The sequence below is a fragment of the Podarcis bocagei genome (genome assembly GCF_964188305.1).
Source record: "Podarcis bocagei genome assembly, chromosome: 16".
In the NCBI taxonomy this organism is placed as follows: Eukaryota; Metazoa; Chordata; class Lepidosauria; order Squamata; family Lacertidae; genus Podarcis; species Podarcis bocagei.
This window is the reverse complement of record NC_138142.1, coordinates 19,691,349-19,706,608: the sequence shown is the minus strand read 5'-3', so window position 1 is coordinate 19,706,608 and position 15,260 is coordinate 19,691,349. Positions and strand designations below refer to the sequence as shown.

The 15,260-nt window shown below is 47.9% G+C and overlaps 2 protein-coding genes across 21 annotated transcripts in view; both read right to left on the bottom strand.

Moving 5' to 3' along the window:
• LOC308575819 (uncharacterized protein) overlaps window positions 1–3,350 on the bottom strand; it is a 28,596-nt gene extending 25,246 nt beyond the window's left edge. For 2 of the 4 annotated variants that reach the window (XR_014002941.1, XM_081174851.1), the window contains exons 1-2: window positions 2,781–3,350; window positions 604–800 (exon numbers count right to left, since the gene is read on the bottom strand). Coding sequence is in view for 2 of the 4 variants with exons in the window: in XM_081174851.1 (XP_081030977.1) it covers window positions 604–800; window positions 2,781–2,853 (270 nt within the window). In the remaining 2 variants the exon portion in view is untranslated. Of the gene's footprint in view, window positions 1–147; window positions 392–603; window positions 801–1,846; window positions 2,230–2,780 lie in introns of those variants that run through there. The other 2 variants (XM_081174852.1, XM_081174853.1) reach the window with 2 other exon arrangements.
• A 2,113-nt stretch (window positions 3,351–5,463) lies between these two features.
• GAL3ST1 (galactose-3-O-sulfotransferase 1) overlaps window positions 5,464–15,260 on the bottom strand; it is a 37,394-nt gene continuing 27,597 nt past the window's right edge. For 14 of the 17 annotated variants that reach the window (XM_081174966.1, XM_081174967.1, XM_081174963.1 and 11 more), the window contains 2 exons: window positions 12,375–12,508; window positions 5,464–10,554 (listed from right to left, as the gene is read on the bottom strand). In XM_081174966.1, coding sequence (XP_081031092.1) covers window positions 9,411–10,554; window positions 12,375–12,508 — 1,278 coding nt within the window. In that variant the 3' untranslated portion in view covers window positions 5,464–9,410. Of the gene's footprint in view, window positions 10,555–12,374; window positions 12,509–12,736; window positions 12,951–14,041; window positions 14,693–15,260 lie in introns of those variants that run through there. The other 3 variants (XM_081174965.1, XM_081174956.1, XM_081174964.1) reach the window with 2 other exon arrangements.

Sequence of the window (15,260 nt, the reverse complement as noted above, 5' to 3'; positions counted from 1 at the left end):
TTTCGAACTGCTAGGTTGGCAGGAGCAGGGACTGAGCAACGGGAGCTCACCCCGTTGCGGGGATTTGAACCTTCTGATCGGCAAGTCCTAGGCTCTGCGGTTTAACCCACAGCGCCACCCGCGTCCCTGTGGAAGTAATATACCCACCTTGAAATGGGAGCCCGCTTCAGTTCTTGAGACACAGAGAAGCTTCAGGGCATTTCTCTCCAAACCTCAATGAGGAACTGTCCTGCAGTTCACTCAATGGAGGCTGGTCCATTAGGACAAAGGAGGCATTGCCCCACCAACCTCAGTCTGTCCTCAGCCAGCTCCCACCTGCCTGCCTTCTTACTCACAGCTAGTCCCAGAGGCTGACTTGGAGTTCCCCTTCCGCCTCCTTATTCTCAGTGCTGCCTTTTTAGAATTCACGAGGGAAAAGGAGGAGGAGGAGGAGGAGGAGGAGCACAAAACAAGAAGTTGTTAACTTATTCTGACATTGGCTTTGGTGCCACCTACTGTTGGGCTCCCTACCTTCCGCCCTACGAGCAACATTCTTCAGCCGCCTCCTGAGTGACCGGCAAGTCACCACAGCAGCCTGCAAAATCCTGGCCCTCAGAAACTCACCAGCCGTGCAAAGCCACATTCCTTAAAGTGGTACTGGAAGTGGAAGAAGCCCTGCCGGTTGTCCTCAAAGGAAGGGGAGCAGCGGCCGAGGTGCAGATATTGCGGTTCCAGCCTGAGACCTGTGTCCCAAGGGTCCATCTTGACCACTAGATGGATGCTGGTCCTGTTGCATTTATAGGGCATGGAAGGTGCAGGTACTGCAGTGGGAGGGAGAAGAGTCAGAGCACACGGATACATAAAAGGCTTGTAATCACAGGCAGGTTGTAGGATGGAGCTGGGCCTCTACGCCGCTACTCTTTCCCCCCCATTTATTTTTATTGATTTTCCAAAACAAACAAACAAACAAACAAACAAACAAACAAACAACTGTATTTAAACCAATCTTAGTAACATTGTTAAGTGACTTGTGACTTCCTCAAATCCCCCTAGTTGAATTTCAGTGTATATCATTTTAACAGTTTTCCAAAACCAATTTTCTCATAAAATTAACTTAATCACTTACCATCTTTCTATTCTAACTTTAAACAGATTAATCTCTAACATTACATATTTAAATCCTAAGCCTATCTGGTATTTGCAAGCTTTTCCAATTAAATTATCTTAACATATTTAGCTAAATACTCTTTGAATTTCACTCTACGCCGCTACTCTTAACCACAGTTCCCTGTTGCATCAGTGCTAACCACAGTGAAGGCTGATGAGATTCCTCCTCCTAATTGCTGGAAACAGCCTCAGACCCTGGTTTCAAGCCTTGGCTAAGAGAAGAGACAAGGAACCTTTTTCAGAACGAGGGCCACATTCCCTCGTAGATGTTGTGTATTGAGTCAAAGGATTTTATATCTGTATTATTATTGTCTGTATTTGCATTAGGGTAAAGTAACTGCCTTTTGGTTTCAAAGGGTACAGCTACTATTGGTTCATTTAAGCTGCTGTATTTGGATCCTCTGTCTTATTGGTTTCCTCCAAAAGGCAGGACTGTGATTGCCTGATATTGTTCCCTCCAAAATGTATCCTTTCTAGCTAGTTCCCTGTCCCTATAAATGTAGCTTTCCCCTCCTCAGTCTTCAGTCTTGTTTGCCTTAATAAAGAAGTGTTACTAGAGAACTGTCTCCAGCATATTATGTCAAGAGAGCTGAAATCACAAACCCCACGTCACAACAGTAGATACCCTTCTGGGGGCCACATGCCAGTGGTGGGCAAGTGTGGAGGCAAAAGTGAGTGGGGCAATTGATTCGGATGTTACCTTTGTGCAGTAATTTAACTTCTACACACACTTGCATACCCGCCTCTGGGCAAGCAAGGGGCATTACTGGTGTTCAAGGACACATTCCAGCCGTGCAATAACCACTCAAGGAGGAGACAAAGCAGGGCCAGTGAAGGGGTGTGGCCTGGCAACAGTTCCAAGGGCCAGACAGAGAGGTTTGGAGAGCCAGATCTGGCCCCTGAGTCTAAGGTTCCTCTCATCTGGTTAAGGCTGGCAGGAAAAAATTGAGCCAGAGAATAAATAAAGCACACAATCCAATAGGGCTCTTTATTTTGTAATGTGCACCCCGCCCCCAAAAATGTGGATGTTGCTTTTTAAATACAGTGGTACCTAAGGTTACATACGCTTCAGGTTACAGACTCTGCTTACCCAGAAATAGTGCTTCAGGTTAAGAACTTTGCTTCAGGATGAGAACAGAAATCGTACTCCTGTGGCGCAGCAGCAGCACGAGGCCCCATTAGCTAAAGTGGTGCTTCAGGTTAAGAACAGTTTCAGGTTAAGTACAAACCTCTGGAACGAATTAAGTACTTAACCCGAGGTACCACTGTATTGGTTTATAGATTTTAGGTAAGCTGCCCTGTGTACTTTTGTAGATAGGGTATAAATGCAATAATAATGCCATAACGATATTTTGAAATGCAGGAACAAAACAGGTCTAGATGCAAGGGTAGGAGAGGGGCACTTCTGGGTTCAAGTGCCTTCTCAGCCCACATTGGCCACGGGAGGGCCTCAGCCCTATTGTTTTCAACATAAGCCTCCCTCAGAGGCTTGTAGAGGGCAGAGAGTAAGAAGAGATACCCATGGTCACCCCCTCAAGCCTCAAAACCCACAGCAAAGGGGATGCAAGCCCAGCAGCCCTTCCCAGTGCAAGGAGAGAAATGCAATTTGCAGGAGAAAAGATAATGCAACTTACCACTCTGAGCAGCAGCAGAAGCAACCACCAAACTCCAGGCAAACACCACCAAGCTCCTCTTCTGCAACCGCATATTGACGCTCTCGGCTTCCAGTTCAGAAAGAAGGTAGACACCAGCCTTTCAGCTTACTCTGAAGCACCTGTTTATACCTGCTCCCACCTTCTGGGGGCGGCTTGAGCTACTTTCCCAGGGCACAGGTGCTGAGGATTCCTTTTGATCAGCCTCCCTCTCCATCAGGAAGGGAGCACCTTCCCCAGAGGTAATCGCTGAAGACACTGGTGATAAAAGGGCATCTGAGCTCTTCTGTTGGCTGAGTGTTTGTGTGTGCAAAAGCTGGATGCCACCCCCATCAAACGGTTAGTCTTAGTCTATGTGCACATTACAGGCTTAAAATGCAGCTAACTTTTTCCAGTACAGATTTAAGTGGGTTTGGGGAGGAATGCATCAAAATGTAGCACATTTCATTTAAAACAACAAAACACATCTAGGATTGATGTGGATTGTGGTTAATCGTGTGGACATACCATTTCCCAAACCGGTGGAGGGAGCACACCAGATGTAAAATGTTGTTTCCCCCTCCACAATCACTTTTCTTATTGCAAACAGCCCGTTTTGGGTCTGTTCTGCTAGAAAAGCACTGTTGAGTTTTATCACCATGTACCTGCTTTAATGGGGGTGGGCTGGGAACATGTATCTACCCAAAGGGGTGAGAGAGATGCAACCTGTTAAAGGGAAGGATGACCCAATGGTTACAGCAATGGCATTATCTGTTTTATTTATTATAAACTTCCTTGTCCACTCTTCAGCATAAGGTCCCAATGTAATATATACAGTTATTACAAAAAGAGATAAAACTATTGCAATGATAAAAGCAAGTAAAACTGGGCAATATACTTTCAGCCCATACAGAGCTGTTTAGAATCACCAGCTTTTCCCACCAGCCACTGTAACTGTGTCTTTAGCAATAGTCTGATGTGCAGATGTTAGCAGCTGATGACACTTATCTCTGTGTGGGTCACCTAACAATATTCACAGCACAACAGCAGCATTAAAGGCACAGAGCAAACTTCGTGCTCTCCCCCCCCCCCCGCCTGGTCAGTTGGCAACTCTAGCAATGGTGAAAGGCTGGTTTGAATTTCTGGGTGGTGTACAAAACACCCCCGTAAGCTATCAGCTTGGAGAAGCTTCACTCCCAGATAGATTATTGTGTTCTCAAGGAAAACTGAGGGGTTGTGTAGGTGTCAGAGGCCCAGACCTGTGTAAAAGCCTTGCTCTTTAATTCTGCATGTGTGGTAAGTAGCAAGGAGCCTGCAGTTACTCTCTGAGGAGAGAAAGGCTCATGTGCTCAGAGGTGCTTTTAATTCTCATTTCATACTTAACTGCAAATGTATGCAAATACAGGCCTTTATACAGATGAGGAGTTGTGGCGGAGGACTCAGCTGGTCAACACATTTTATGTACCACTGAGTTCAGCAGACTTTGCATCCTAATAAAGCCACCATTGTAAGTGCACTAACTTGAGAGTAAGCTGCCCGGAACACAGCAGGAATGACTTCTGGGTGGAAAGGCTTGCGATCATATGGCATGCATTAAGACTGTCACCTGGGCCTTTGCATATTTTACACGCGCTTTTGAATCTTAATGTACAGAAGAACATCCTGTGCTTTAAATGTGTGTTGGATGATGTGTTTTAAATATATGAATGGGGTGGATCCACTCTCCCCATTGATCCACCCCCTTGGCCCAGCGGTCTCTGCTCATCCTCCTCTGCTGCTCAGAGCCAGCGCAATGCAATTTGGTGCCTGAGGCAGAAAATTCAAATGGACCTCCCCTAAGCAACTGGGGTTGCTTCTCAACAAATTGTTTATCGAGCGTTCAACCTGATTTACTTGCAAAAAGTTTGCAGCAAGATTATGTTGGGTAGTTATGAAACATTTGTTTTGATTTGTGCATGGGGAGGTTAGACAATGGTACACCAAGCAAATATTGTCCTGCACTTTGCGGTGCCTTTCCCCATTGCCTTCCTTATCACAACACATTCATTTTGAGGGGTGGGGCGAAGAGACAGGTTGATTGTGGAAGAGCACCAATTCAACATCAGTTGTGCACCCTGAAATCGCCAGTATGTGATTGAATCCCACCCCCCAAATGGCAAATGCCTGGAAGTGTCCTGATTCTCATGGGACACAGTTGTCCGTTGGGAGGTTCTCCTGTGATGATGTCACTAGATAGGCTCTGCTGAGCTCCAGAAACACTACTCTGCAATTCCTTCGCTAGCTGGTATCACATACAGATAGGTAGCCGTGTTGGTCTGCCATAGTCAAAATAAAAAAATTCCTTCCAGTAGCACCTTAAAGACCAACTAAGTTAGTTCTTGGTATGAGCTTTCGTGTGCATGCACACTTCTTCAGCTACACACTGAAGAAGTGTGCATGCACACAAAAGCTCATACCAAGAACTAACTTACGTAGTTGGTCTTTAAGGTGCTACTGGTATCACATAGGCTGCCTCATACCGAGTCGGTTCATTGGTCCATCCTGCTCAGTATTGTCTACACTGACTGGCAGCAGCTCTCCAAGGTTTCAGACAGGACCGCTGAGCCATGGTCCTTCGCCACACCCACACCCCAACCCACCCCAGCTCACGCCACCACTACAAGTGGGGGAAAAGGAATCAAGAGTCTGAACAGCTCAAAGACCTTTGTATTATAAACAGCCTTACATTATAATTATTTTACAAAATTATAGTGATTTTTAAAATTTCTCGTCTTTACAAGTGGAGAACATTAGACATCTATACTGAGTTAATGGTGTGTGTTTGTAGGTATATATACACAGAGAGAGCGAGAGAGAGCTGTGATGGAACAGACAGGAAGTGATGCTGTTCTGAACTATTGTTATCAGTCACAGTAGGACCAGCAGTAGCCAACAGGGTTGGCTCCCATCATCCCTAACGGTTGCTGGCTGCAGGTGCTGGTAGCAGCTGAAGTTCAATGGCTTCTGGAGGGCCCCACCTTGGCTGTCCCTGAAGTCATACATGGGGCAAAGGGGGGAGCCCCAAAAGGATCTCCCTCACCGTACCCTTCTGAGTACACTCCCCACATTTTGGTTGCCTTTTAGCACCACCCAGTTCCTAAGCAACTCCTTTGTGGTGGAAATACTTGTGCACATTAAAAGCACATGACTTCTCCCAAAGAATTCTGGGAACTGGACGTTGTTAAGGGTGCTGGGAACTGCGAAGGGTAGTCTACAGCTCCCAGAATTCTTTGGGGGAAGCCATGTGCTTTAAATGTATGGTGTGTAGGCAGACGCCTCTCCTGGGTTTTCTTTTGTTTTTTTGTTGCAGTGAGAAGCAGCAACTGGGAAGCCTCCTCCCTTCCACCATTCCTCTCTCGCATTCTGAGTAGAGCCCTCCCTGTAAGCACACTAGTCCTCATCAGATCCCGTTGCTTGTCAGGGCTGACACCTCCTCTTTGAGGAGAGAAACTCCAGGACCCTCCAACCAGCGAGGACATTAGCTCTGGCAGGGACGGCGGAAGTTTGGAGGAAGACAGCAAGCAGCATTCTGCATCCTGTGGACCAACCCCACAGAGGTGTCTGGAAAATGGCTCTGCTGGGTGATGAAGATGATGACAAGGGTCACATCCATACATCATACATTAAAATCACAGCGCTTTCTCAAAAGAATCCTGGAAACGGTAGTTTGTTCAGGGGGCTGGGAACAATGGCTCCGTTATAGGTAAACTATGGTCCCCAGGATTCTTTGGGGGAAGCCGTGTGCTTGCAATGTGTGGTGTGTACACAGCCGGAGTCCCAGGCCTCCATAATCGCAGAAAGAGGTACATTGGCACAGATTGGGTTTGTCTAGGTAGTGTTCCAGGGTGGAGAATTCAACCTGAGTTGATGAGGAGCACTCAGTCTGAAATGACTCAGCTCCCAAGGACCTTTAACTAACACTGTAAACACACCATACATTTAAAGCACATGGCTCCCCCCCTCAAGAATCATGGGAACTGTAGTTTGTTAAGGGTGCTGGGAATTGTAGCTCTATAGGGGAGAAACTACTTCTTTGAGGGAAGCCCTGTGCTTTAAATGTTGAACGTGCTTTGTATGTATGGCGTGCAGTCCTGAGGTCTTCCAGCTATACGTCAAGAGGGTCTATAGTTTTATGTTCCCCAAGAGCCTTTGCTCACGTGAGGCTGAGGGTTTAGGGCGACATGGCACTTTTGGGTTGGTCACCTTCGCACCATACATTTAAAGCGTTATGATACTATTTTAAATAGGCATGGCTTCACCCAAAGAATTCTAGGAGTTGATAGGAGACCCCCTATTCCCAATTCCAGAGCCACAGTTCTCAGCATGGTTTAACAATAAATCGTTCTTCAAAGAGAGCTCTGGAAATTGTAGTTTTGCAAGGAGGAATAGGGGTCTCCTAACAGGGCCTGCAACAAACTACAGCTGCCAGAATTACCTGGGGAAAGCCATGACTGTTTAAAGTAGTAGCATAGCACTTTAAATGTATGGTGGGAATGTGGCCTTTTTCTTTGTTGCTTACTGTGGTTTGAGTGTCTTGGGTTGGCGATGGCAGCAGATGGAGAGCATTTCAACCCTCATGCCATTTGCTCAGCTACATACTTAGTGGTGCCTTCTGTCCTAACAGCCCCATTGCTGAAGCTGCTTTAAAAAAAACAATACAACCCACCCCCCACTTCTTGCTAACTGCTAAGCAATTTTTTAAAAGTGTTTTTATGAGCAAAAGAGAGGGAGCATAAGCAGATGAAACCAACCACACACACACACACACACACAGAGTGAGAGAGAGAGAGAGAGAGAGAGAGAGAGAGAGAGAGAGAGAGAGAGAGAGAGAGAGATGGCAAGAACAGCCTTTGCTGGCAAACCCGAGTCCCAGTTTTACTGGGCATTTTATTGTATACCTCCAAAGCAGCTATTTGTAAGCACCAGAATGTGATTAAAAGAGGGATCTGCTAAGGACATGGCTGATCTTTCCCCACCTATAGAGGATTAAGAAAGTCAAAGGTGCCCTTGATGGTTCTCCTAGAACTAAAAGGAAAGGAAGTGTGTCAATTCTGGCATTAATGTACTCTGTACAGCAGCCTTTGCCTACCCTGGGCCCTCCTGATGTTCTTTCTGCGCTACAACTCCCATCAGCCCCAGACAGTGGTTGCCGTCTGGGGCTGATGGGAGCTGTGGTGCCAAACCTCTGGAGGGCCCCAGGTGGGCAAAGGCTGCTGTCCAGTCTATCGCTGCCAGGTGAGTCAGTGCAATCCACAGTTTCTTGTTGCCTCTCACGCATCTGTCTGAAACAGAGGCAGATTTCAGTGCACAAAGGAACACACTCGATCATCCCCCCCCCTCCCACGGAACAAAAGACACTGGGCTGTTTCAGTCTTAGGAGTGCACTGCCAACAACACGCAGGGGCGAAACGCCACCTTTGTGTTGGAGCTTAACTTGCGTGTGCAATTAACATACACAAACACACACACTCATTCACAGTTAATCTGTTTGCAGTAATGTTTCAGTCCCCCACATGGACAATATCTACGCTACACATGCATAGCAGTTGGCTATTGATTTAACTGCTGAGGGTGACCACCCTGGGAGCTCTCCTACAGTGAGGATGCTAACCAGGGTCTCTGCCTCCCTCTCACAGAATTACAGTGCCCTGGATTCTCAGGGGAATTACTATTTAACGTGGGGTTAGCCAACGTGGTGCCCTCCAGATGTTGTTGGGTTCCATCGTCCCCCATCAGAATTTCCCTATCAGCCCAACCACATCTGGAGGCAAGGTGTTGGCTACCCCTGATTTAACTAGTTTTAAGTCCGTGGTATAGATATGCCCATAGACAGACGTCCACTATTTGCGTCTTCGCGCACATGTTCAGAAACGTGCTGCCCATCCAGCACATCCTTTGTCCATCCCTGCAGATGTGAGCAAATTACACGTGCGTTGACTTCCCTTCTTTAGAAAGGAGCATCTGTCAGTACATGCAAACGCATACATGTGCGAATAGCCACACAAGCACAAACAAGCAGCCACTTCCCCCAAGTTTCTCCCAACCAGGAGGACACAGGAAGCAGGGTGGTGGCAGCTCATCCATCACTGTTCACAGCAGTTTGAAACGAGAGTCAAGAGGAAGAAAATCTGAGCTCTAAAGAGTTAGCAAAATGCTGCAAATTGGCAGAGGTGTCCAGATGCAGTTGTCTGCGACTGCTTGCTCTGCTCTCAGCTGAAACAGTGGGGCCGGCTCAAGTGTTTGGACTCTGCAGGGCACCCAGGGGTGGCGGGGGCCCACCTACTTCAGCCCTTGCCTGTGCCGCAACATCCCCCTCCTGGCACAGCCTGGGCCCAAATGGATGATTTGATCGTGCCTTCCCTTGGCCTTAGGCCATTCCTCTCCTTTTAACCGCTCAAGCTTGCTGTCCCTTTTCATTCTGAGGCTAGTTCAAGCCTTGGCTGGTGGCAAGCAGGAGCCGTATCTGACCAGCTAAGGTAAAGTAGAAGTGTGGGTAGGGGGGGGGAGGATGGTTGGGAGGACCAAAATGAAAGCACCTGGTTGTTCTCTTGGACGGGGCACATGTTTGTCAGGAGCAGGGATTGTGTGGCCCTCCTACCACTTGAGGAACTCGCGCACCCAGCTCCACAGCTTGGTGACCCAGATGTTGGCCCCCAGGTCCGTCAGGTACTGGATCTCAGGGGTTAGCATCTTGCGGCAGAGCTTCCGGTGCTTCTTGTTGATCCTCTTTTTCAGATTGTAGCCCAGGATGGTCTTTTTGCCAAACGGCTGCCACGGTTGCATGCTGGATTCCTGGATGGCGCTGGCGTCCACCGGGCGGCCCCCGTCAATGCAGATGTTCTTCATCTTCTCATTCTCTTCCTGAAGCCTGGCCACGTCCCTGGCCATCCTCTCACGCCCGTAGGCTTCCACCTTGCGCCAGAAGGTGGCATTGAAGTAGTGGTAGAGTTTGGCGTCTATGAGATTCCAGGCCGTGGCCTTCTGGTAGAGCTCGTCTGTCAGCCTGGAGACGCTGGAATCATTCCGGGCGTTGAGCTTGAAGTAGATGATGTCTTCCAGCTCCCAGCAGAGCAAGTCCTTCAGAAGCACCAATGACTCGTCAAAGTACTCTAGCAGCATGACCAGGTGGAAACGCTCGTCCACTTCACGGATGTACTGTTCAACTAGAGGGCTGTTGGCATTCATGCTACTGTCATAGCCCAAGTCGAAGAAGAGGAGATTCTGGAGGTAATGTGCACCAAATCCATTGGGATCATAGTAACGCCAAGGGTCCTGCAGGAATTCGGCCAGCTTATCGTCGTCTGACAACTTCCAGGTCATGGGAATGAGGCGCCCAAAATAGTGGAAGGAGGACTCAAAGAGGTAGGCGGGGTCCCGCAGCACGGTGACAAAGATGGTGTCGGCTGGTAGCAGCTTGCGCACTTCCTCATAATGGAAGCGCATGTGGTTGCAGATGATGTTGAAGCACATGCCGGGCTGGTAGTCCTGCACTTGACTCCGCTCAAAGAAGGAGGGGTAGTAGAAGTCGTTGCGTCCGCTGGGAAAGGCGAACTTCAGGCGGTGCTTCTCCCCAAAGCGGAAGAGGATGTTGATTATGGTGCTGCTGGCTGTCTTGTGGGTCTTCAGGAACATGATGTCCAGCTTGGGATGACACTTCTGTGGACTGTGGCTACCGTTGGCCAAAGCCAGCAGCCGAGCCTGGGAAGGGTAGGAAGAGCACGAGTAGGGGATTGGGACCCTAAGGGGAAAGCAAGGTGGACAATGAGGATCTCTCCAGGAATGCATAAGGAGCTCTCCTTGACTGCACTATGCTTGGCAAAGGTCCCAGACCTTCCTCTAGCTTCCAGTTTCCACTGGACATTCATTTTCAGGACTTGAATGTGGTTTGCTAGAGGAGGTAACTGATTGCCAATGTGTTCTGGGCCCAGTTCAAGATGCTCTCAATAGTACTTAAATCCCTAAATGACCTAGGCCACAAATATCTGAAAGACCATCTCCATCACTACCAAGATCTTTGTGTGTTAAGATCTGCAGAGAGAGTTCTGCCACCCTCCAAAGTGCAGAGAATGGTGGCCCAGGAGAGGACTTTCTCTGTGGTAGTCCCTGAATTGTGGAACTCCCTCCCCACAGAGGTGCATCTGGTATCTTCATCAAACAGTTTTCACCATATGCTCAAGATACACCTCTTTACCATGACCTCCGACCCCTGAAATATATTGTTTTAAGTTTGTGGGGGGCAAGACTCCCCTAAAATCTCTGGATTAAGTAAAGGGGTTAGAATTTAAGCAAACCCCTAATTCCTGGCTTTAGTAAATGTTGGAATTTAATCAGTGGATTTAACATTGAACCTTTCTGAGACCTGAAGGTGTAGGGCAGTATAATTTTTTTTATAAATAACAACAACAACAATTCAACAGTGTAAAAATACAGGCTGGACTTGTTTTCCTGACCAGGAAAGGCCTGGGTATGGGCAATTATGGAGCAAAGGCAGAGCCATTAACCCATAAAGAAAGCCATCAACAAGGCAGGAGACCTTGAGCTCTAGGTATTTAGCAAAAGTCAATCATAGAGTTGGAAGGGGGAAGTTTCCAGGGTTACAGTGAGTGAAGATATACCATATAATGAAGGAGGGGTTCCTCCTTCAGTTGTGTGTTGGTGGGCAGAGATGAAAGGGGTTTAGGATTTCCAAGTGGATGACTTAACCAAACACAGGAAAAAGTGCCATTTTGGCAAGCAGTTTGGCAAAGAGAGGAAGTGGGGTCTGAGCTTTATGTGAGCTGGCTGTGACAAAGAGACACAGAGAACATGGCTGATTTCTCTGCTTGCAAACCCAACTCTGCTATGCCTATGAGAGACGTATAGGGGCCCTTTTGGGGTGCTAATGCTCTGAAACCCTCCATAGTAGGCTCAGGTTGTATATATGTGTAAATAAACCATATATCATAAAAACACTACAGACTCCACTGTGCCTCCTTATTCTAAAAGGAAACACAGACCCTCGTAAGTGTGCCTGGTACCCCTAGAATCTCTGAGTGGTGCGAGAGAGATACATGCTCACCACATTTTCTTAACTGTAGTTTGCTAAAAAAAATGGGAGGTGCAGAGGGCCTTGGTGGGCACCGAGGGGTGACCGAGGGTGCTTTGAGGCTACAGACGCCACATTGGAGATTCCAGAGGGACATATTCACCAGTGGCAGAGTGGACTGTACCAGTACAGTGCTTTCCAACATTAACCCTCCCACACACAAAACCCAGTTCCTTGAAAACAGAAAGCTAGCATATCAAGGATAACATTTCTTGCCCAGCCCCCACATATGTCAAGTTTTCTACTTGCAGGGAATTTTCCTGCATGCCCCCAAAAGAAAGAAAACAGACCCCCCCCCACCTGCCGCCTGAAGTGGTACAGTCCATTCTACCACATCAGGGCTCAATCCCTTCACTCTCCTTTGTGCATCTATTCTGTTCTGAGAGCCTTTCAGTGGAGGCAGAACAGACTGTGGTTCCGCTCATGGTCTCTTGGTCCACACGTCTTCTCCTATGCGCACCAGACTCACTCACTCTGTCATGCTGACTTGTAAGGGTGGGACGGCGTAGGAGTACAGCAGCAGCATGAAGCTGGTTAGGAGAGTCCCCAGGACGAGGCCCTTACACATGGACTTCCAGTTCTTCCCCTGATGCACCATCGCGATCACCTGAAAAGGAAAACAGAAAAAGGGCAGTGAGTTCATGGGCAGATTCCTAGAAGCAAGAACCCAAGAAGCTGCCTTATACTAAGAAAAACCTTTTGTCTCAGTGTTGTCTACAGTGGGGTGAGGGGGGTGAGGGTGGAGAACCTGCGGCTCTTTGCATATGGCCCTCAGAACTCAACCCAGGCCACACCCTTCACTGGTACTGCTTTGAACCCCGAGTGTTTTCTTTACCTGCCTGGAAGGTGTCTCTGAACTGAAGATCCCCTCACGCCTTATATACCCAGCTGATTGCTGTGGGTTTCCTGTAGATACCATCTTAGCAGGAGGTCCATTCCATACAATGTAGGTGTGGCGGCGGCGGCTGCCCCCCTTTGGTATTCTCTCCCTCCCGTCTCTGTTGCCTCTTCGGCACCTGCTGAACACCTTCCTCTTGAACTTGCAGGTACTGAAGTGGGAGGGAGAAGAGTCAGAGCCAACAGATACCAAAGAGGCTTGTAATCACGGGCAGATTGCTTAACTATAGTTCCCTAATCCCTGGTTTCAAACCCTGGTTAATTAAGAGAAGAGGCAAGGAACCTTTTTCAGAACGAGGGCCACATTCCCTCGTAGATATAATAATAATATTATAATAATTTATCATTTATACCCTGCCCATCTGGCTGAGTTTCCCCAGCCACTCTGGGCGGCTCCCAATCAAGTGTTAAAAACAAGACAGCATTAAATATTAAAAAACTTCCCTAAACAGGGATGCCTTCAGATGTCTTTTAAAGATAGGATAGCTGCTTATTTCCTTCACATCTGAAGGGAGGGCGTTCCACAGGGCAGGCGCCACTACCGAGAAGGCCCTCTGCCTGGTTCCCTGTAACCTCACTTCTTGCAATTAGGGAACCGCCAGAAGGCCCTCGGTGCTGGACCTCAGTGTCCGGGCTGAACGATGGGGGTGGAGACGCTCCTTCAGGTATACAGGACCAAGGCTGTTTAGGGCTTTAAAGGTCAGCACCCTTCTGGGGGCCACATGCCAGTGGTGGGCAAGTGTGGAGGCAAAAGTGAGTGGGGCAATTGATGCGGATGTTACCTTTGTGCAGTAATTTAACTTCTACACACACTTGCATACCCGCCTCTGGGCAAGCAAGGGGCATTACTGGTGTTCAAGGACAAATTCCAGCCGCGCAATAACCACTCAAGGAGGGTACAAAGCAGGGCCAGTGAAGGGGTGTGGCCTGGTAAGAGTTCTAAGGGCCAGACAGAGAGGTTTGGAGAGCCAGATCTGGCCCCCGAGTCTAAGGTTCCTCTCATCTGGTTAAGGCTGGCAGGAAAAATTTGAGCCAGAGAATAAACAAAGCACACAATCCCATAGGGCTCCTTATTTTGTAATGCGCTCCCCCCAAAAAAATCCTACACACACACACACACACACACACACACACAAACAAACACAGACATACACCCCTCCTCCCTCTAGTCTGTCCTAACAATTTGCTCAGCAACCTCCTTGCTAGCAGTGAGCAAAGATGAAACATGAAAAGGCTACAGCACCTGCCTGCTGTCCGCAGGAGGAGTCTGCTGAAATCAGACCTCAGAGTTGCTCCAGGAGCTTCAGTGGCTGGATGGAGCAAATGCCTGGTCCTTTCTGAGGCAGAGAGAATGCCTGAGCACCCGGTGTGTGAGTGTCTGCAATGCAGCAGCATTGTCCTCTGTGTCAGGCCAAGGAGACATACTTCCTGGGGCCTTGCAGTGGCAGAGCTGGCAATGGGCACGGCAGGCAGGCAGAGTTTTGGGAGAGAGTGCAAATGGGTTGCTCCCTGGTTGGCAGCCAGGAAGGTCTGATTGAAGCAGCTCTGGGTATCCAACCAGCCTTCCTCAACCTGCTGCCCTCCGTGTGTTTATTTTTTACCCCCTGACAGTTTAAAGGGCCTTAAGTTGTTAATTAGCCAAAGGCCTGGGGGAAGAGAATTATTATTATTTGCCTGGCAACTAAAGATACAGTTGGGTGCCTTCCCCTCTCTGCCAAGCAAGAGCGCATGGGATTCCAGGCCCTCACGCAGGGTTTGTGCTTCTTTGGCAGAGACCGTTGTAGCTTTAAGAAATGTGATTTATTCACATATGACACCTTCAGTTTGCATGGGGGTGTAATAAAAAAAATTAAGGTCTTATGTATATAATAAATGTTCATAAATGTACCAATCAAGCACGTACATAGATATGTGGACCACATGTCTGGAACAGCCATTTTGACTCCCAAACTAACCAAACTAACCAAATGTTTTCTCTGCAAGGAGGGAGGGGGGGTGAGGGAACCTTCCCATTGTCTCAGGAATGGGGTAATCACAATATCAAAGGAATGGCCAGACTACCAGGAAAGGCAATCAGATAAGGCATTATCAGATAACCTGGCAGACAGGAAAAACAACAACATATCTGAAGAAGTGTGCATGCACACGAAAGCTCATACCAAGAACTAACTTAGTTGGTCTTTAAGGTGCTACTGGAAGGATTTTTTTTTATTTTGACTATGGCAGACCAACACGGCTACCTATCTACTACTGGATCCAAATTTCTATTGTAGACCGCCTTTTCTGTGATGTAGGTATGATGTATCTGGGGGGTAGTCTTGGGCTACACCCCTTCTGTGATCTATGTATGAGGTTTCTGGGGGTGGTCTTGGACTCCAGGGCAGGCAATTTAAAATGTCTAAATAAGGGCAGGTGTGATGGGAATTTTGAGGTCTTAGATATATGTTAAATGTTCATAAGTG